This window comes from Tympanuchus pallidicinctus, unplaced genomic scaffold, assembly GCF_026119805.1.
Source record: "Tympanuchus pallidicinctus isolate F22 unplaced genomic scaffold, pur_lepc_1.0 scaffold49, whole genome shotgun sequence".
NCBI classification, from domain to species: Eukaryota; Metazoa; Chordata; class Aves; order Galliformes; family Phasianidae; genus Tympanuchus; species Tympanuchus pallidicinctus.
In genome coordinates, this window is record NW_026294768.1 from 129,465 (window position 1) to 151,860 (window position 22,396).

A 22,396-nucleotide genomic window follows, 5' to 3' on the forward strand; every position below is an offset into this window, starting at 1 on the left:
GCTGGAACAGGCTGCCCAGAGAGGCTGTGGGTGCCCCGTCCCTGGAGGTGTTCAATGCCAGGATGGATGGGGTCCTGGGCAGCCTGGTCTAATGCCAGATCTAGAGGTTGGAGGCCCTGCCTGTGGAATTTGGTTGGAATTTGATGACCCTTGGGTGACCTTCCCACCCAAGCCAATCTATGATTCTGTGACAGAATTCAGCCTGGCAGAAAGAGAAATGTGGCCTGACACAGCAAGAGCATGGGTAAACATGGCTTCGATGATGAACTGCTGCATACTTCAGTCACTGTCCCAGACTGTTATTGCAAAGCTCCGTCATTCTACATGCAGTCCTTCATTGGCAAAAATGAGCTGGCTCTCCCAAGTGATTTTTATTTTCAGTTAGGTGCCCTAAAGCGCAGAAGCAATTATTACTTGCTTAAACCTTGATTTAAGAATCGGTTACAAAAAGTGTGTTTTCCTCTTGGCTGCCAGGACTCAAAAAAGGAAGAAATACAGGACGTATCACTCATAGAGGGAATCACATCTAGTGAGAAAGACGACAGGTAAGGATCATACATTTCTTCTAACAACTTCTGTTAATAAATACAGCGTGAATTAGGGCTAAGAAGAAATCTGCCTCTCAAAAAACAAAATAAAAAGCAATAAGCTGGTAATAAAAAGTAAAAATATTGGAATAGCTGAGGATCTTCCCAATTTTTATACAGGTAAGTTGTGAAATTAGAGTCCAGGAACCTACATTCCATGATCTGTTCCAATAGCTGTTGCAATTAAAACTCTTATCTGCAACTGAGCAGTGTCTCAGTTTCTTTACATAGAAGTGAAGCTTGAGGGATTTTTCTTGGGTAATGACCCGATGCAAATGTGTCTGTGCTGTACCTAGCAGGTAGTCTGTTATTTGCATTGCCTCCAGCTTTGATTTATTGGAAGCATCGTGGACTTCTGACAAACTGGTTCACACGCTATTTCAGAGAGGTTTATGACAGCCTGTGCACGTCCTACATTTCCTTTGGGGTACTTCTAGAGATCAATAAAGATACGTTGCCTTTAGTTCTTATATAGGGGATAAATGTCTCCATGATAGGGGAAAAATACCTCTATCAATCCAATATTTTGATTTATTCGAAGATGTACAAGTGAAAATGTTTCTAAGGAAAAAGTAGAGTGCATTAAAAAATTATTTATATATATATTATATATATATGATTCAGTATGATCTGTCCCTTTGAAGTGCTACTGTACATACCAGCCCCTATGCTGGTTCTTCTGAATTACACTTGGATGGTGTTCTTTTCAGTGGGTGAGGGTGAGCACGACAGAAGGACGAGATGGGAGTGCCAGCAGATAGGGGAGGTGGCCCACGCTCACTGCTAAAGGCTCGCTTACTCAGTTCACAGGAACAGCACAGACGGACGTCAACTGAAGCGGTGATTATGTGCAGGCTCTGAAATTGTGTTGAACTTTTAACTTCTACTTTAAAGCAATATATTTAAAAAAAGAAGCTACTTGAGACTCATGCCATATTTTCCTCCCCTTCCGTCCCGCATACAGCGCTGCAGGCATTTCTCATGGAGACGATGATGACAACTTCTGGTGAACAACAGCAAGTGTTTGGGTTTTTGTTTTTAACTACAATAAAAATGTTTTTAAAACATCTTTCTGGCTGCAAAGGAAGTCACAGTAAGCCCTAGGCCCAGGAATTGCAAGCTGTGCAGTTATAAATGAATAAAACTGATACTTCAGTCCCACTGCTTCAGTCACTGCACTCCAAGAGTCCTGATGCATTACTCATGCAGGTGGAAGAAGAAGCACTGTAAATTGGCGTGTCCAGTGAATGGCCTTGGCCTTGAATCCCTAGAGTCTTCTGCAGCTTTTGAGGTGTTGTTCCTGCCCTCCCCCCCACCCCTTCCTCACCACTTACCAACTGCAGGTCAGTGGGATAACCAAACTTCTTGTTACACATACACACAGTTGTATGTTTTTAGAGGCATCTGGTGGAGACCCTTGGCTCGTGTGACAGAGCATTAACTTGCTCGTTACTGCTGCAGCAGCAGAAGTGAACACTTCTAAAGCAGCCTTATGTCTCACTTTGTTGGTATTCACCAGCCCAGAACGGAGAGATTCAGATAAAAATGCTATTTGACTCACCTTTATTTAAGCTTTGCATTTTGTAGGTAGAGTATAGGCAAGATTGTTAAACTTTATTTACAGTATAAAATACAGTATTTTTATCAATGGAGTAATTCTGGCTGGCAGCATATAATGCAACTTGCGGTGTGCTGAGGCTGCTTCTCCTCCCCTACCTTAGAAGAACGTGAAGCCCAGTTTGACAGAACATAGGGGCAAAACATGAAGGTCTGCCTTGAATTCACACGTTTCCCATAAACGAGACAAACTTGACTTTTTGAAATGGAGATTAAAAAACATTTCCAGGCTTGACTAACTTTATATGCTGCCAAATTTACAAAAAGAGCTTCATTTTGTCTGCTGTCAGGAAGGGGATGGATAATGCTTGGTGCTTTATGCTGACCTGGAACAAGTACCAGTACTCCATGCGAGGAAAGCTCGCTGACTTACCACGCTGAAGCACACACCCACAGGGCAGCCTCCTGCTCTACGTCACCAAACGGATAACAATGAACAGAATGTGCTTCACTTCAGATAGAGATAATCAAACAGACATGCTGGTACAGAGTAGCTACGGGTCTGTTTAAAATAAGCATACCACGAGTGTTGTCTATTATCTACAAATATTTATTTTAACACTTGGATGTAACTACAGGAAGCCCTTGGCACTGATAGAAAATATTGATTCACTGTTAGGTTACAAAAATTTATACATAGCAAAATTTAATGCTCTTTACATAAAAATATTAGACTACTTAAACAAAACTTCAAAAACTCCCAGTAATAGCTACACTGAATTAGAAAAGAATTAGGCTTTAAGACACTGCCTCCATTATTACCCTTATGCAAACACTGGGCTAGAACATCACCTGCATTGCCGTAGAAATGTCTCCTTCATGCAACAGGTAAGAACATACACTAGGCTATTTGTCATATTTGCTCTACACTGACCAACTCTGACCCCCTTTTAAACTGTAAAATCAGACTTCAATATTTAACAAAAAAGAAATTATATTTGCAGTTAACACCCCTCCCCCCCCAAAAAATGCCTCTTTTAAATCCGACTTCAGGAAATTTTGTGCTTCCTTTGACTTATACTCAGCAAGCAGTCAAAACTATCAAACCACACGTCAGCATAACATGGGTATGACTCAAATACTCTTTTTTTTCCCCCAAACGAATGATGCATTTTACTTTTCCCCCAACATTTATATATATATATATATATCATATAGAACAAACACCAAATATACCATCACTAATACTCAAGATATCACTGAAAGCTTCTGAAATAAAACATATTAATTAGAAGGCAGACTTCTATGGGAAATGACTTTAAGATGGCACCGGTTTGTGTCGTCGTTTTCTGAACACCACGTTTTCTTAATGTGCTAATGAATTTGTAAAAAGGAAAACACGTAAGCACTGACTATAAATTTGCTAAGCACCAAGATAGAGAAAGGTGGACATCCTGTGTTCTGTTTTATGGCTGTCGTCGTTACTGTTTGTGTCAAACTCTGCAAACTTTCTCATCTGCTCATTTGGAGTAGTCACATCAGCGTCATTTTAATAAGGTAACACTTTTCACTTACAATGTAGGATAATGGTCTCCTGCCACTATATAAATGCTAAGACATTTATAGAAAATAAATATTAAGGCAAAGCTGACATTTATTTTCAAAGAAGGGGCTCATTATCCAGATCCAAGCGTCTACATTCCATTAAATAGTTAATAAAAAGATTAACACTTGGGACAGCTGCGCAACACTCGGGTAAGCACAGGGGAGCGACTGCTGCGTCGTAAAAAAGTGTGGCACAAAAGTAGATGGCTGTTCCTGTGGCCCGTGTAAAGAGTGTTCAGAGTGCCCTACTACAGCTTAGGAAATGCTGCAACAGCCGTGCTTTCCAGTGAGCACACGCTGCTGTCAGAAATGGCATCCAGCCGCAGATTTGCGTGGTATATAAACCGAGATCCTAAATCACGCGTCTCACACGTGCCTGTGTCTAAGGGCTGCACACATCCCTACTGCTTGCTGGCTTGGAGCACCCGCCACAGTTTTGTGCAGGACTTCACACTGCATGTCAAATAGCAAATATCAAAAGTCTCGACGAATAATTTGGTCACTCATTGTGAAGTGTTGCCTTTTAAAATGCCTGGAATAAAACCTCCATTCTCTGTATGAAAGGATGGAAGATTACCCATGGGAACATTTCCCTACGAACGTGTTCCAGGAGCTTGAACGTGAAGCTTTTACACTTCTCTATAATTTTGTTTGGTAGACACACATCTTACTGCAGAGCAGCTATTTGTTGATTTGTCAGAGCTACAGAATTCTTCTGCTGAATTACTGTGGCAACCATTTATGTGTAAGAATTGAGTTGCTCTTTTGACCGAGACTGGATATCCTGAAGCTCCTGCTCTTCTTTTGCTTTGATATCTTGGTAGGCCTGCATTTTGCTTGCATCCTTTAAGTAGGCCCAGTTAGAAGACAGTATCATGAGGAAGTGGATCTGGAAGAGAAGGGTGAGCATGATGGCTAGTGAGCATGTCAAGAGGCAAAGCAAGCTGCTAGTTAGATTAATAGACGCTCTTTACAATAACAACCAAAAAAAAAGTTACTCTACGTTAATAAGCATTCTGTTATTAAAACAAGCACAGAGGCTATTTTCAAAGGTCTCTAGAATTCTGCATGCTAATTTTGAGGTTGGTTATTCACAACTTAGAGAAAGTTAGTATCGTGGTAATTAAATGAGCTACAGGGTTGTACGGATCAATTAAAATGCAGAATGGGGGGAAGTGAGAAAAATAAACGTTCGTTTGTACATGGCAATTTGGAACATCTGCAAACTGGAGGTGCTCAGAAAAACTGCTTCCTAAGGTGGTGGTGCTTATGTACACTCAAGCCCAGCTCCTGGTAATTCTTTTCCCCCAACAAGCAGATGAGAACTCCACCCTCCCCCTCGAAAAAGTCTGAAATTGTAAACGGTTTTATTTAGGTGAACAAGGCTACAGTAACACATGGCAAAGTTAAACAACAAAACACCAGTCCAAAACTAAGCAAAAGCATGCAGGCTCTGGGTTAAGAAGTCTTAATCGTGTATCGTTACAGCTACATTTTAAACTTCCACCCTCTAACTTCAGGTGAAAACTCTTACGTGTAGCAACTGTTCTTTTTTTGTAATTGTGGGGACTTTTTCTGGTTTGTGAATTCATCTCTTTCCAATTTCTTTTCTCCAGGCTTCATGCAAAAAAAATCTACGTCTGAAAAACACTGATTCACTTCTCCTTTATTCCCCCCCAACAGTGTAAAAAATGTCTCTATGCTCTATGCATGGTTTTGCTTCCTGTGCAGTCATACTTACATTTTTGAGATCTGGCTACCGAGAAATCAGTTACTAAAGTGCAAGCCACAAATGAGAAACTATTTATATGTTATTTCATACTAGCTTGGGGCCCAAAACCAGAATGTGATTGTTTGACGCCGAGCTAATACAGGATGTATTGCCTTCCAGAGGGAGTGATTTGGCAATTGTTTGGAAATGAAGTAAAAGAAAATAATCAACTTAATCATCCACGCACCAGAAATACAGCCAAGTAATTCATAGTACTGGAGCTTCTCATTTCTGCCAAAAGAGACTGGCACTGCTTTATTACTCTTTTTATTCCGCATCGTGCATGTTCAGCATGCTCGAGGTTTTTGAAGTTGTCATTCACAGTGAAGAGTAAATGAGTAATTCTGTTCCAGAATATTTGTTTTAGAGAAGAGTGTTGGAAAGCAAAATGGAGCCGTCAAATGAAAACATCCTATCTCCAAAAGAAAATTCGTGAACAGTCCCTGCAGTAACTGAATCCTCTCAACACGACAGAGTAGCCAGATCTCATCCACATCATAGTTCATATACAAGAAGTCATTTTATTAATCTGATAAGCTAAATGAGGCTTATTGAAGCTATTTACAATTACTGTAACAAAATTCAGAAAGCTAGACTTTTAGCCTAGGGTGTCAGTGGTATTTTTCAAGCTACGCAATGCAGCTCTTTACTGGGCTTATACAATTTAGAATTTAGTGCAGCAATCTTCCCGACTCTTAAACTTCAAAACAGCATAGTTATATGTAGTAGCCATCATGTAGATCAGCTGGTGGAAGAGAACAAAATACAGGAGAGTAAGACACAACAAGGTGACGGCTCAAGCCCTCTTGGGCAACTGTTGATACTTTTAAAACAGATGCTATTTGGGGCTTCTTGCAGGGTGAAGATGCAAGATAAATTACTCGCCATTTATCCCGTGAGTAGAATCTACATACAGACCAAAGGCTGTTTTGCCAAAGGACAGGGACCCTTACACCTGGACTTGGCACTGCAGGGTTGGACTGGTCAAACTGCCTGGGTCCAGACATAAGAACGGCATTCAAGCCGTTCAATCCCGTAAACTACAAGAATGAAAAGAAATGGTGGACATAAAAACACCAGTAGTGGGCAAAAGTGGGATTTTAAAAGAACAAGTGAAGAAGTTTTCTTCCTAAGCATAGGGTAGATGAGTCAAGATGACTTCCTAAAGCAGAAGTAACTTGTAATGACTGAAATAAACTGGCAATAACTGCAAATAACTGGATGATTACAGCTTGTCCTCCTTTCTGTGTAGGGTCACTATTTAAAAGATGCGTAAAATTTGGTCTTAAAGCATCTTAAGCCTGAAAGGAACACATTTTACAGTAAAAGAAGTAAAAACTTCTACCCACCAATGCTATGACAGTGGCACCAGCTCCAGCACAAGCCACAATGAACAGGTGGTAAGACATGTAGAACTAGAGAGAAAAACATGTTGAAACACTTTAATTAAAGTAACCGAGGATGGTATAAAACACATTTCAACTACTGTAAAGAATAAAAAATAGGCTGTCTTCATAGCAAAGCTTTAAAAAACTAGAATGTTCAGAAAACACTCATTTTTTGATGCGTAGAGACAAAGCACTTTCATTGTTCTGTTTAAATTAATCTCTTTACACTACCTGTATTAGTTTCCTCAAGAAAGTGCCATCAGGTTAGCTACTGCCCTGTGCCTCACTCAGCAGCCTGGAGGCAGAAGGCACACACAGGGCGTCTGCATACCTCATTTGTGTTGCAGATGTTCTCCAGGATCGGACCGCAGGCTTTGCCAGGTACAGCGTTCCATGGGATAATACCTGAAATAGCCCAGCAAAAGAAATCACTAATTTTAGGCATTGGTGCACACTTTCTGTTCCTTTCTCATCTTATCCTCCCACTTGCCAGTTGCGTTCCCATTTTGGGCATCCACACATTGACCAGCACAGCTTTGAATTGGCAGGAGGAATTAACTCGCTCAAACTGCACGTTCCCTTTATACCAAGGCTTCCTGCCAAGCTGTGTTCTCAGATGTGGCTTTCCCATATGGCAGCCAAATGGTCGGCTTATGCACTTCAGGTCCAGTATGAGACTGAAGCTGCCTGCTCCCCGACTGGGGACTGAAGGGGATCATCTGCACTTAGAGACACCTGGCACCATTCACGACAGCAATGCCTTACAAGGTTGAATTCTACTCCACCAAGTAGGTAAGAAAGCAATAAGTGAGAGCTGCTACAAGGTCTGGTCTGCCATACCCCCACATACTCCTAATTACTTCTCTTATGTGACTGAAAATCAGAAAAGTCAACAGGAATCTAATGAGTTTAAAATAATCTAAACTTTTAGACCCGTTACAGATGTAAAGCTTAAGCAGAAGCCATGGCTCAAAAAAGGAAAACAGCGCTTTGCCTCCCCACTGTAACCTACATTTCAAACTCAGCTGGTTGGAATTAGGTCACTGATACTATCTCAGGACAGTATGGCTTTTGGAAAGAAAAACTTCACAGGATTTACTTTAAAGCCACTTTCTTCCCTGCAACTGCAAGATACAGTTGAAGACCCTCGGTTATGGCTGCCCCCAGAGCAGAAGGAGCAAGGAAGCACAAGCAGCCAATTCTGTGAGTAATTAGAAATCAGTATGAGTTCATTAATGTTTGAGGCACAGTTCACTGCTGGTTTTTGCTTTTAAGATAATCATAGAATCATTAAGGCTGGAAAAGGCCACTAGGGTCATCTTGTCCAACCGCTAACCCATCACACCATGCCCACTAACCACGTCCCTCCCTCCACGTGTTCCTTCAACACATCCAGGGATGGTGACACCACCACCTCCCTGGACAGCCTGTGCCACTGCTTCTCTGCTCTTTCTGAGAAGAAATATTTCCTAATATCAAACCTGCACCTCCCCAGGCACAACTTGAGGCCATTTCCTCTTGTTCTGTCTGAAAGTAACTGAAAGTAATAGTTAAGGCACAATTCAGGCATTACATAAAACAGCCTTCTGGTAAGAAAAAATATATACAAATAGGTTCAAGAAAACAGAATCTGGTTATCTCTCAGCTCTGCCTCTAAGCAGTTTATTTTGAGGCCGATCTATTTTTACATCTAATATTATAGTATTGCAAACTGCTACAGAATCATTTTAGATAAATGACTTGCCAGTTCAATTGAACTGATTGCATCTGGAAAGAGATCAATGTAATCTGAATTAATTAGAGAAGCAATAGCACACCCAGGGATACAAGATGCTTTTGCATTCGGTTCGTTTGATAAAGCTGAAACAAAACTACTGAAGACAGACCAAGGAGAGAGGATAAAGCATTTAATCAGGATTTGAGTAAGTACCGTATTGCCTGATATCCACACAGATCTGGTCTCCTGGAACCGTCATGTTTATCTGAAGAGATTTGATGACTTCGCAAGTTGACCATATGTTATAGAACATAAAGACAGGCACAGCAGAGAAGCCAAAGACCCCGAGCCAGGCCACTCCAAGCACATAGGTGAGGAAAACAAACTGGGCAGAGAAAAGACAAGCACTTCACATTTGCTCTTTGAAAAGAATACTTGATTTTTCCTTAAAAATTCTTCAATACAGTCTTCAAACATACTTTCAGAAATTAAGTAATGAGGTATTTAACTTCCATTAACGTACGCTCATATTTCCGTGCACATGAACAACCTCAGCTTAAAAACACTTTGCTGCTCTCAGTGCTACTGAGAAAGTAATTCAGGCATTTCTTTTCTCATCAAGCTGCTAGAACAAGCAGCATGGCCTCCTGAGCCAGCAACCTATTCATTTCTCAAGAGGCTCAGTGAAGCAGGGATGCTGGTTGTAGGCTAAAACTGACAGAATGCCAACAGGAGTCAGAATAAAGATATTTTTTTTTTGGTCAGCTGTAATATACCAGCACTTCCATGCAACTTGCAAATCACAACAACAGAGTGAATCAATGTTTGCAGAGCTTTTCTCTGCTCCCTGATTTACTGAAATCATTTATGAATGTAACAAATGAGTACACCTATTTTTGAAAACATACTATGTTCATTACAAGTCAGAAAGCTGGAATTGATCTAATACACATTGCCAAGAAGAAAATTACCTACTTCACCTCAGAGAAGATCATGGAATTTCCCACTGAAATTTGATGGTTTGTGTTCTCTTTTTTTTAAAAAAAGAAATTACCTGCATTTTCTTTGGTGAGATTACCAGGTATGGCACTCACTGCTTTGGAAATCTCCAGCTTCCTCCTCCCACTGGACCTCCTCTCTCTTCCCTCTTCTTCCATGTTAAGTTTTATGGCGAGGTACTACTCAGAGCTCTGGCATCAGCTCCTAGCTTACCCCTCCTTGAGAGAGTTTGGAATCAACTTGCAAAGCGTGGAAACTCTTTTTACACCTTGCACACACCTTCTCACTGTTATTTAACTCTAGGTAGGAAGGCTTTACTTTGCAGCAGAACACTGACGCTGTACTCCTATGTGAAACCTGTATGCCAGTGCAGCAAGGATGGGAAAAGCTCTGATGGGGAGAATTGTCTCAGCCTGGCCCCAAACTGAACATATCCTGCAGTGGAGGAAGTCTGCATCCTCAGAGGTGTTTCCAGCCACACTGAAGAAGGCTGGAGATCTTACAGCAGTGGTTCAGCGTTTGGTTAGGCTTTGTAGGGAAAGGTGACACATGGGCAGCTGGAAGTACCTGTAAAACTAAGACAAGCACCCCAAAAAACAAACAGCTTGTCTTGAATTTATATACCACTGATCTGACATACTCCACTTTTTGCCAAATGCTGGAAGATCTCTCACTGGCTCTTAGTATCAACCAAGTGGAGCAGTTTAAAGGATTTCTGTGACTATGCTATGAATAAAAAGTGGGCTTGCATGTGTGTATTTGAAATATCTGTGAGAAGGAGAACACAAAGCCTTCAACTCCTACAATAGCTATGAAAAAGCACCATCGATCTCACGTGTAATAGAGATAAACTGTTGGAAACAGTTACTGTGTGTTACCACAGCCGGGAGAAACAGCTCAGTCAAGTCAGAAGTCTGTCTCCTGTAATAATCCTATGCGACTTGGAGGGGACTGCCCCCAGCTTAGTGATGTCAAACTGGCAGAAAAACCACTGGATGCCCAAAAGCTGCTGCGTGCACCCAGCTGCAGCCACCAGACTGCAAAAATATGATTTCTGCTCGCAAACCTTGTGATTTTCTGCGTGTCACGCTGGTATTTGTGTACGCAGCTGACAATCATGTGCTTGCCACTACCCAACTGCAGAAGCAATTATCCACTGTAATGGAATGCACATATGTCTACGTTTCCACTGTATTTTGCATCTTTGGAAAATGCTGTTTTAGACATAATTTTGCTCCACAGCGAAGATACTTTCCAAGAATAAGAATGAGAGAATAGCTGCTTAACTGGGCAATGATCAAATCCTTATTTTTATTAGCTCTTGAAAAATTCAATAAGCATCCAACAGCACAGCGGAAAATTGTTAACCTTCATGAAAATAAACACGCATCTTCTTTGTATTTAGCCAGCTGAAAGCACATATTTTTTATGTACAGGATATAGGCTGTATATTAAAATGCAACAATCACATCAAAAGCCTCTGCTCTTCTCACCCACACTTTCCCATGGGCGATCCGTCACACTGCTTATCTTCCTCCAGAACTATGAGCTTTGAATTCAGATTTTCAGCAATAGCTTTGAAATCCTGTCTCAGAAACATAGTTACGTTGCTGTTCTTGCAGAGTGCGCCCTGGGGGGCAACGTGGGTGAGAATCTGAAGTTTTATTTTTAGTTAAACTTTGTTTAAAATGTTGTGCTAATACAGAAGAACACTGAAGAGAAGAGTGGCTTGAAACTTTAAGGCTCTAAATGCTTTAGCTTTGCAAAAAAAGACTCATTATTATGCCTGTATCCCTTCTGCCATCTGCAAAAGCAAGATGGAAATATTTGATTCAAGTGCTGTGACGTTGGGAAGCTTCATTCATTGCTGTTTGTTTGAAGGATCCAGACATCCTCATGCAGAATAGACTGAGGAAGTCAGAGGCACTGCAGTCTGCTACTTAAATAGCTCTGCAAACCACAGCCCTTTTACAGTCTGCCCTTACCACTGTTTGCACACCCCGTGTTCAAAAGTGCAACTTTAATTCTGTCTCATATTGAGCGCTTCAAAATCAGCTGCCTCCACGAATTTTGAACAGTGAGTTCAGCTTTAGCAGGGGGAGGCCTTGGAAGCACCCCAAAAGTCAACATAGAGAGTTTGGATTTGACCGAGCATCCCTGAAGCTCAAAGAAGAATGAGCAGCAGGGATTGGCTCTGCCCACCCATAAGGAGTTACAGGCAGCAGCAGGACACAGTGGTTCAAAAAAAACCCACAGGATTCAAACTGAGCCTGATGGGTTTTAGCAAGGAATGGCAAATGTTCCCACTTCCAGCACTACTCACCATTCCACTGATGCAGCGGCCACAGGCTGTTGTTTTAAACTCTCCATGCAGCTCCTTCACAGCACTTGTTGTATAAAAGCCTTCTGCCAAAAGGATTATTCCATACAAGAAGAAAAACGATGCAATGCCATAAATTACATACTGCATTAGCTGTATTCTAAAATGGAAAAGAAAAAAAGACACAATTAGATTTCAGTCCTATTAAAACAAAGCAAGTTCTCCCTAATCGTAACAGGTATGAGACAATTCCTTTTTCAGAAACACATTTCAGGGCTCTATGATGCATTTTAAAGGAGTGGGCTGCAGGAGGGTGCTACATCGACTGCCCCACTGCCACAGGCATGCCCTGCTGATGTTCGTAAGTCCTGTGTCTGCTCAAGCATCTCCTGTTTGTGCTGTGGCTCCTGCACTGAGTGCTGTTAGTCATAAGCTGGAGGCCTCCATTTCATGCCTTCACCACAAAGCTGTGCCTTCCTGTGATTGATCCCGACGCTGGATTTGGGGAATGTCTCATAGCTCCAGCATCACTGAGGCAGGAAAGGATCTGATCCACTGGCTGAACTACCAGGCTCTGTGCTGGTTCCTTGGGCTTGGGGGAAAGAAGTAGTCCCTGAAGTTCACTACTTCTACCAGTAAAATCCAGTTAATGTGTGTTTGCAGATGTATGTACATCCAGTGACACTTGTTTGCAGTGAGTGCTCTGGAACCACAGTTCGACAAGGTACTTCCAAGCAAGCAGACCACTTCAGCACCTTAAGTCACACTTAAGCTCCCCTAAATGCAGGTAAATGTTAAAAAAGTGAAAGAAATATCTAGACAACCCTTCCATTTGAGATACTCTTGAAATGTGCAGAGGAATGCTACAAGGCCTTGGATCTTATCTGAGGAGGTTCTTCATTCCCTACAAATCTACTGTCAGCAGTGACACCCTTAAGTGTTTTTACTCTGGCTGGAACAGTTAACAGAAAGAATCATCTATAACATCAGCAATCTCATCACAGATTCAGCAAACATGCTAACTGTTTTGAAGGACCAGAATGGCAGATCTTCTATACAACACTTAGTCTCCAAAAATCACACTTGATCATAGAATAACAGAATCATGGAATGCTTTGGTTTGGATGGGACCTTCAAGGTCACCTAGTTCCAACCTCTGCTATAGGCAGGAACACCTCCTACTAGACCAAGTTGCTCAAAGCCCCTTCCAGCCTGGCCTTGAACACCTCCACAGAGGAGGCATCCACAGCCACTGTGGGCAACCTTTTCCACTGTCTCACCACCCTCACCATAAAGAATTATCATCAGCACTAACTTCTCCACAACTTATATTCTTTAAAAAATATATATATATATATATGTTTGTTGGGATGAAGATTTTTAATGAAGCTATTCATAGAACAGAAAGATTAATTTCATAGGTCCATACTGCTTTTAATTTTTTTTTAATGGTACATATATGTATGCCTTTCCTCAGATTTTTTTTCAATTCTTACTACTCTCCCTAAACTGGCTTCCAGCACAGATACACATCTCCGAGGAACACCTGCATGATTTAGCTTCATTTGAAGAAAACTGATTACCACAATTTACATAGTTAAGCATTACCCAGGCAGAACGTAAACCTCCTGCATCAAAACAGGATATCGATCATTTAAAATTACATGTGGGAAGTGAAGCAGCATTTATGTTTATTTTCCAAACTGATTCAAAATAACAGGATAAATCCATTGCACCTGTGCTGCAAAGCATAAAGAAATTAACTCATTTGAGGGACAACGGAATTCATTTCAGTGTCACTAACAGTCCAGAAGACTATGGATGTTACTAAAAATTAGCAATATGAAACCTGGCTAAAAATCAATTCCACAAATGGTGGCCCACTAGTATATTTTTCATGGAATTTACATCTCTTGGCATTAAATTCTTTGCCCTTTTCTGTCACTTCATCTCTAAGGCCTTTCTTGTTTGCCTTAAACAGAGCTGGAGCTCTTCGGTAAGAGTCTCACAAACCCCCCAGCTGCTGAAGCTGCCTTGACAAGAAATCTTGTCAACAACTCTCCAAAATGCAAAGCTTGTGCCTGCTGTGGCTACTTTTGCAATTTCATTTGCAAATTCTAAGAACAGCTGCTCATTGTTTCTCTCTAAATTTTTATGCTAATGGCAGCACCCCTGTGTTTCACACAACAGAGGACTCAGTGTCTAGCAGCAGGGGGGGGCATGCAGTCATAGGGGATCCTGAATTTGGGCACTGGGAGGGAGAGAGGCCCCAAAACATTGCTGTAGTGCTCTCAGAGGATGGGAAGAGGTGGGATGTGGCAGTCTTAGGCTCAGTACCTGCAGATTTGTGGTCTGTGTCCACATGAGCTAAAAGGGAGGCTACTACCAAAAAGAAGCCTCTCCCCCAAACATGGAGAATTAAGTGCACTGGACTGAAATCTAATACAAAAGTCTTCAATTGGTGTCCTAAAAGCTGGGTAGACGAGCAAAATCTGTGCAAAACCTTCTCAGCACAGGGTATATATAATGCCCAGATGGTGCTGTGAAGAGTAGCATGGATTCAAACCACCATATACTCAGGTTCTCTGTTAAAACAAACTGGATATTTGCTTCAGTGGGTGCCTGAACAGAGCCAAGACTGTTCCCCCATAGTAATAATCACCCCAGCAAATAAGAACCAATAGCCTCGTGATTCCAACACATTTATTTGTGAAATCTAATTCAAGTGTAGGATCTTATCTTCCCTGTACACAAAGCTGCTTCTCCACCCTGGGCACATTATTGCCTTCTGATTGCTGACAGAAGCTGAGTGCAACTCTGGAGCAGTAGGTATAAAGCCCGTATTTTAGAGATCTTTGAAATGGATGTAATGAATATAAATGGGTTAAAGTAGGATACACGTGCTGCTTTTTTTGTGTGTAAACACTAAAAAACATCAAAAAACACCCGAAGATGTTGGACAAACAAGCATAGCAATGCTTGAGGATGGAGACTGAGATGCAAATCCATCTCTACCCGCTCAGCAGGAGGGGCTGGGATGAACAATGGGTCTTCCACAAACAATGGCAATGGGAGGCATACTTACACTTCACTCAGCAAAGCATGGTCAGTGGCAGTCGTGGAGAAGTGCTGCTCAAGGATGGACTCGGTGCCTGTGAGCGCCACATGGCCGCAGCCACAGAACAAGGCGACCCCCGAGAAGCAGAGAATGGTTGCCACCAGCGAAGCATATGGCACTCCTCCTAGGCACTTAATGCAACATTCAAAGCAACCTAAGCAGAAGAGAGAAAGCAAAAGAAATGTTATGAGCAAAAAGGAAAAGAATATTCAGTCTCTGCTTGGTAAAAAGCCAGGGGGAATAAAAGGCCCAGACACTGTCACTGCACTAAGCAAAAATCTATAGATGGTGCAAGAAAGCATCATCCTCTGAACACTGACCTACAGATCTGTCAGAGTGAGCTCAATGCCCAGAAAGTGGGCTGAGTACTCCCAGTTTTACAGGATCAAGAGGAGATCGATGGGACAGCCTGTGAAATGGAAAAGGAAAAAAAAATGTTTGTCTGAAGTGGCCCACTGTGACCCAGCTGCTGACACAGAGCTCGCCACACTCCAGCACTGCTGGTATTAAGGACACGAGCACCAGGTGTGCTGGCACTGCTCAGAAAGCTGGAGAAGCACTCAAGCCAGTGAAGCCTTTTGGAGAAATGAAGGATGTGTGGAAACCATGGTGGTCTGCAAAACCTAACTACTCTGCAAACTGCCATGGTTCCTGAGTATCTTTGTCTAAACCCATATACGGATACAGATCTATCAACAGAAAACATCACTGGGTGACAAAGGGTAGCAATTTTTATTGAGTGGTGAGATGGAGTGGAATTACATAGACAATACATTTCCAGCTTTATAGGATGCACTGGATTTACAGTGACCCTGACTGCAGTCTGCAGTAGCACAATCATAGTTTTAATGAAATTTATTGCATAAGCAGTCTGAGTTAAGAAAACGACCCCCCAGAACTGCTGCTGGCAAACACTGCAATAAGGTCGTGGCAGCTGAATTACCAGGCTCCTCCCCACCGCGCTGCCTGAAAGTCCATCTGCTTGCAGAGCTGGGAAATGTAAATCGGAAACAAACACAGCTTTTAACTGCGTTATAATGGTAATGGCAATCCATACCAATTCATTACTTCAGGGTGACGGCATTAAGCTGTCTCCATTAACGTACATTTCATACAACTGCGCAAAGCACAAGCCATTAGGACGCCGCTCAATGCTGTGCCTGGCGTGGCCAGATCCTGCTGGACAGCACAACATGAGGAAATGATGTGCAGGTATGGGACTGCTGAACCTACATGTCCCAGTGTCCTCAGAGTCCTACACTGTGTCACAAGCATAAGACTCTCCATTTTGAATGCCACTAGCAATTTTGAATGCCACTATGCCTAAGTCAAGCTAGAGAAGCTACCACCAGGGAAACAACCTATGAAATGCCACTTTGCTAACTATGGCTGAGGTGTAGTTGCATGGGAGCAAGCCTGGGAAGCATTTGTAGCTGAGTCCATAGCTGGAAGCCGCACAGTGGGAGCTGCCTCCAGGACAGAAACACAGCAACAGCCACAGACATGGCAGTGGGGCACTCAGGGATGAGGCACAGCAAGCAGACACAGACGAGCACTACCACAGAAAATCATCTCTGGTATTCATCTTATCAGAAAGGTCCAGGGTTGAGTTCAGACAGCAGACCTTGCAGAGCGAACCTCAGCTGTGGTGCCTGGGGGATGTGCCTGATGGCAGTTCCCAAGCCACATGTCAGGCATAAGGGCAGTCCTACACGTCAGGCTGGCTCACCTCCCTCTGCACTTGCCTCCACATCAGACCCAAATCTCCAAGAGTTAACCCTGGAAATTGCTGCACCTGGCTTGGGATCAGCATTAAAGGCCTGCCCAGGCCTAATGGCACAGCGAGTCAGCAAAGCGTGTCCAGCAACGCACAGCCGCAGCCTGGCATAAAATGGCCTCCCAGGTCCTACTGCGAAGGAGCAGGCAACCAAATACCCGCTTGCTGGTTGGTGGGCAGGAGGTCAATCACATCACTGATCAACTCATGGAAGGACCCCATCAGGAATGGGAAATAAAAGCAGCTAGAAGCAAAGCCAAGAGACCCTTGAGCAATCTGATGGTGGCAATCCCTCTTCCAAGTTCCAAGGCAATCTCTCTTCCAAGTCACTAGCAGCTGCACACAGCACCTTTGTGGCTGTACTCTGTGTGTCTCACCCCAACAGCTCAAGTATGAAGGCACACCACAATATTTGGGTGGTCTTCATTGTATCAGGTCAGACCACGGCTCCAGAAAACCCTATGAAGTCTGTAGGGTGAGGCAAAGGAAGCTGCCCAGATGTGGAACTGCAGGAACCACTCACACCAAACTTCGACCAGAGGCAGAGGGGCTTCAGCTTACATGGGCATTGCATGCAGCTAGCTTTTAAGTGAACAAAAGCAGCCCAAAACAACCCCTTTCCATGAAACAGAATCCATGTAGTTGTTGGGCACCCAAATCAACGCAAGAGCTCCTGCACAACTCCTGCCGGAAACTAAATCCATTCCCCAGCTGGACAACAGAGTTGGTTTTATGTATTTATATAGAGATAGGTAGATAGATAGATAGATAGATAGATAGATAGATAGATAGATAGATAGATAGATAGACAGATAAACAGATCTCTCCTAAAACAAAGGAAGCTTTCAAAACCAGCTAAAATCAGATGTTCATTAAGCACTAAGACAGTCTTATCCAGATGCCCAGACTAGCACTGAAGCAAGACAGGATTTCTTCCCAAAAAGAAAGCTTCCTAGGCAACCTGCTTTATGATCACTCTCCGAAACTCCAAGCCAGCAAATACCCATTACTGTATGCAAATCCACAATGTCTGCCTATCTTACAACCACTTTTACAAATTAGCTTGATAACACAATGATGACAAATGCAGGCTGAAGGCCTGTAAACAAAAGCTGATCAAAGTTTTAGTAGAAAATTGGACCTATTTTTTTTTTTTTTTTTAATTCTGACATGGCCAACATGCTGAAGTTTTCGGCTGCACATCTACTTCTATCACAGCAGAGTAAAATGATTTAAATATGAAACTGTGCAGCACAAGTACCCGTCGTTGCATCTCCCCTTTCAATGGCCATTTTGTGCAAGGCATCACTAGAACCTTTTGTGCAACTCAGCAGAATAAAAACATTTTTTGTCCCCAGGCTGGTGAGCAGCAGTTGCCATGGAGGCAGGTTAATAACAGCCCAATGATTTGCCCAGGGCTGCCTGTGATCTTGGCTACAGATTTAACACACTCTCAGAAGGAGGCCAGCTAAAACAAGGACTGAGATTATTCTCTAGGGAATGAATGCTATTAAACACACACGCACACACACACAAATATGCTAAAGGACTAAAATAAAGAGAAAGGAAAAAAGACAGGAACCAACTATTCTTTTAATCTCCTGGAAACTATCAGTCACAGGAAATTGGTAAAGGATGAACCTACATATGTACACAAATCAGCAATCGGTTGCTTAATGTATGAGGAATAATTATATAATCTACCCAGCAGTGTACGGGCTGCTGCATATATGCAGGGGCTTAGCTATTCAATTTCCCATGTCAAACAGCAATTGTGTGGCTAAACCTTCTTTGGTACTTTAAGTACAGCTTTAAGATTTAAACTCAGAAAAGCAAGGTAATGCAGAATTAATGGAAAGAGGTCTTAAAAAAAAAAAAAAAAAAGCAGCAATTCTCAGACTCTGACTCATCCAACTAAGGTCACGATGGACTGGAACGACAAAGCCTGTGCTAACAGAATGACAAAATGCAATACACTGGGATCAGTTAGGTGTCATGGGTAGTCCTAGGGCTTTCTCCAGGAAGTTAACACAGCAGCTCTGGACGCCAGGCTTGAAGAGTTGAGACAAGTGCACGTTCACAGAGCCATCAATCAAAGCAAAGCATGGGAAGCATGATGTAAAGAGTGTCCACAATACCTCCTAGACAGAAACCCAGCCTGTCCTCTAACGTCCCAGGCTACTTTTGAGGTTGAACTAGTGTTTGTGTATCTCTGGTAGAAACCGCTGATACTGTAAGGACTGACTAAAAGAAGGAGGAAAAAAAAAAAAAGGAAAAAAGAAAACCTGAAAGGTGGTTGGAAAAGCTCCCCATTTCAGGCAATTAAACCTCAGTGCTGCAATGGCCTCCATCTGAGTCGGCTCCCACTCTTTTTCCTTAGAAGTTCAATTTCTTTTCACATAAATCTGTCTTTGTTTTTTTAAAGATGAACCAATAGTTTCTTTTCCTCATTGCTTACTCCCTGCAATTGCATAATGCATTTTTAGAAGTCCTGAGACATGGTACATCTGTCCAGTTTACACATGGAAGAAGTGACATGGCATCTTCCACCCCAGAAGAATCACCTCTGCTGCATTCCAGCAGAGTGCTCAGGAGGTAGGCACTGAGGAACTGCTTTCACAATAAGAGAGTTGTAGGAAACCCTAGGGAAGATAAAGCACCAGATAGCATCTTAAATGCAGTCACTGCTTGTAAATTAGGTTCATTATTACGCATCTACATGAGTCCTATGTTGGGAGCACTACTCTCAATTCACGTAAGAGGAGAACTCAATACTTTACATTCATCTCCTCTTTCCCCAGCACAGAAGATTACCTAATGCCAAACATGCATAATTACCATTGGAGCCTTAAATTGCCATGGATCTTTGTCAGAAAATTAACTGTAAGTCAATGAAAACAAATGCCAGTTTTACTTTCTGACACCTACTTCATTTTTTAAAATCTCCATTCCTAACAGCTTGTGCATGGTAGGATGTACATTTTTGTACCTTACAGCATGATTGACAGCTACGGGGGAAGCAGCGAGGGATGTGGGAATATGCCAGTACCTCTGAAGAAAAAACAGCATTTGCCTCCTTCTTCTCTGTGTGAGAATAAGACAGTATCTAGCAGTGAGATAATTTCCAGTTCTCACAGCTGTCACCCACACTAACTGCCAAGGGTCAGCAGCAGCAGTACAATAAGATATTTAGTCTTACAAGGGGGCAAGTTTAAAGCATGTGACAGATTTCCCTCCAAGCATTCACGGGGCACTCAAATAAAAAGTCTTTGTGTTAAATCACTTGCAAATCTCAGTTAAAGCTCTATTCTTACCTGTTACTGCTCTTAAATATTGCTGGTTTACAAAATATAACACAGAAAGCTAAAAACTTAGTTATAAATGATGAGAAATGCTCACTCGCCACTGTTACGGATCAAGAACATCAAACAGACTAAAGCAGTAAGTTCAAGTAGAACACATCTTGTGTTTTCCTCTCACAGACTTCTTAAACCTCTTAAACAGAGAATTTCAAGTTCAACCTTTCCTACTTTTCTCCTTTTGTTCTCCTCCAATCAGAAGAGCTGTGAATTCAGTTTCTACTGAAAGAGTGCTCTTCAGAGGAGCCAGAAAACTTCATGCAAGGATGTGTCAGCCTAGCTAGATCAAGCTGCAAATTAATATATTAATATGTTTTCCTAAGCAACGTGAATGGTATCGGCGATGAAGATGATATGACCTTTGTAGACCACAGCCATCAGGGCTGTCACAAAAGGTCAGACCTGAAATCCAGCAATACCACCATTCCGTGCCTCATGGTGGCTGGTGGGAGATGTTCCTAGTGCCAGCACAGTGAGATTTGGATAGTCTGATCCACCCAGTCAGCCTCAGACTGATCTCTGCTGGTAAGGAGTTACTCAAAGGACTGAAGAGCAAGGTTTAAGTATCCCTTTCTAAGGCTTACCGGATTTATTTGCAACTTCTCCAGATATTCTCAATACACATGAACTACTCTGTTTCTACACTGTTGCAGTCCCACAGGCGGTTCCCCACTACTGAGGAGGTATTTGCTGTTCCTGCCCTAAGCGTGCCATCCTTAGAACTTCATCAGATGCTTCCCTCTCTTGTGCAGCAGACAACTAAAAATCTTTGCACTTGCCTCCTGTGCTGGAATTGGTGCAGAGAACCCACCAAGAACAAGCACTTCAGAGCCTGAAAGCACCATCACCAAGCCCTTTTTAAAAATCCATGAAGCACGAGGTACCTATGAGTAAGATTGCTAAGCTGTTCCTGAATATTCCAACAGTAAACAACTTTTTTTTTTAAAAAAAAACATGATAACAACAAAAATCCTCGTACAGTTTATCAGGCTGATTTTTTTTTTCACTAAAGAAAACATAACAGTCATATTGAAAAAAAAAAAGCCTTTTAGCAATGCAAGACTTAGATGCAATAGCGTCTAGAAAGATGCTATTAAATGACACAGAAAATACTCTAAAAACAGAAAGCAGTAAACATAACCCCTTTTCCAACAAATCTCAGATCCACACTGTCACTTACAGGGAAAAAAAATAAGCACTCCCACTGCAGGAAGCAGCAGGTTAAATTCTAAGACCTGTTTAGTGCCAGGACAGACACTCTGAATGGTCTTTTTACAGACTTGATCTAATTTATCTTCTTTAGATTTATTGAAATACATACACTTGCCATTTATTCCATTCCCATCCTTCTGCAAGGCTCATTAAGTTCACAGGTGTTCTAAAGGCATCATTTTCAGACAGCACAATCTATAAAATATGAATCACTACTTCCATGCTCACTGCAAGCAACCTCCCCTGGTGGTTTGCTATGTGACAGTGAGGAGCTAGACCTGCACAAGAAGGACACTGCCACCCCATGAGACTGTAGCACCAGAGAACTGCTCTTGCCCAGCTTTATTCCCTTGCACAAAGGTCTGGCAAAACATTGTCAATTTTAATTCATGTCTTCTCTGTTTTACTTTTGGTCCACGAAACAATGCAAATTAAGCCAGAAGAAATGCATCTGATTTATGCTATGGAAAAGGCCTTACTTCCAACTGGTACAAAAGGGACCCCTCGAGGACAGTTATTTTTTAGCTGTGAGCTACTACTGGAGAAGAAAATTAAGTAGATGCTTTAAAAAGAGACTTCTCACATAAGGAACAGCTCAAGCAGTACTGATAAAAGCTTTGGCATTATTCTTCCTGCAGACTCGTTCTAGTATTCTACTATGCAAAGCAGCCCCTTGGGACTCTCGTACAGCCTGAGCATGTGGAAGGGCTCATTGATACACAGAGCTCAAAAAGCAAACATATTGCATCAGCAAGGGCAGCCTCTGGTCCAAGCTGTGCTGTAACTCTCAGTTGACAGACCATCAACTCACTGCTTAAGACGACTGAAGACATTCTTCCTCAACCTCACCCTGACCTTCCTCCCCTCAGTTCACCTATTCTTGCTTTCTCAGAGAAACAATCAACAGGGATTGCAAGGATTTCTGCCTCAGTAGCCAATAGATCAGGTGATTATTGTGCACAAGCTCAAGCTAAAGAGGTGAAACA

The 22,396-nt window shown here is 42.2% G+C and overlaps 2 protein-coding genes across 14 annotated transcripts in view; one reads left to right on the forward strand and one right to left on the reverse strand.

The window, feature by feature from the left end:
* The window catches only part of OFD1 (OFD1 centriole and centriolar satellite protein), a 29,498-nt gene extending 27,842 nt beyond the window's left edge, over positions 1–1,656 (forward strand). For all 4 annotated transcript variants that reach the window (XM_052703112.1, XM_052703113.1, XM_052703114.1 and 1 more), the window contains 2 exons: positions 475–545; positions 1,552–1,656. In XM_052703112.1, the coding sequence (XP_052559072.1) occupies positions 475–545; positions 1,552–1,597 (117 nt within the window). In that variant the 3' untranslated portion in view covers positions 1,598–1,656. The remainder of the gene's footprint in view (positions 1–474; positions 546–1,551) is intronic.
* Positions 1,657–2,733: 1,077 nt separating this feature from the next.
* The window catches only part of GPM6B (glycoprotein M6B), a 109,688-nt gene continuing 90,025 nt past the window's right edge, over positions 2,734–22,396 (reverse strand). For 8 of the 10 annotated variants that reach the window (XM_052703118.1, XM_052703125.1, XM_052703126.1 and 5 more), the window contains 6 exons: positions 15,030–15,216; positions 11,948–12,104; positions 8,839–9,010; positions 7,240–7,313; positions 6,870–6,935; positions 2,734–4,638 (listed from right to left, as the gene is read on the reverse strand). In XM_052703118.1, the coding sequence (XP_052559078.1) occupies positions 4,489–4,638; positions 6,870–6,935; positions 7,240–7,313; positions 8,839–9,010; positions 11,948–12,104; positions 15,030–15,216 (806 nt within the window). In that variant the 3' untranslated portion in view covers positions 2,734–4,488. Of the gene's footprint in view, positions 4,639–5,099; positions 6,266–6,869; positions 6,936–7,239; positions 7,314–8,838; positions 9,011–11,947; positions 12,105–15,029; positions 15,217–22,396 lie in introns of those variants that run through there. The other 2 variants (XM_052703120.1, XM_052703119.1) reach the window with 1 other exon arrangement.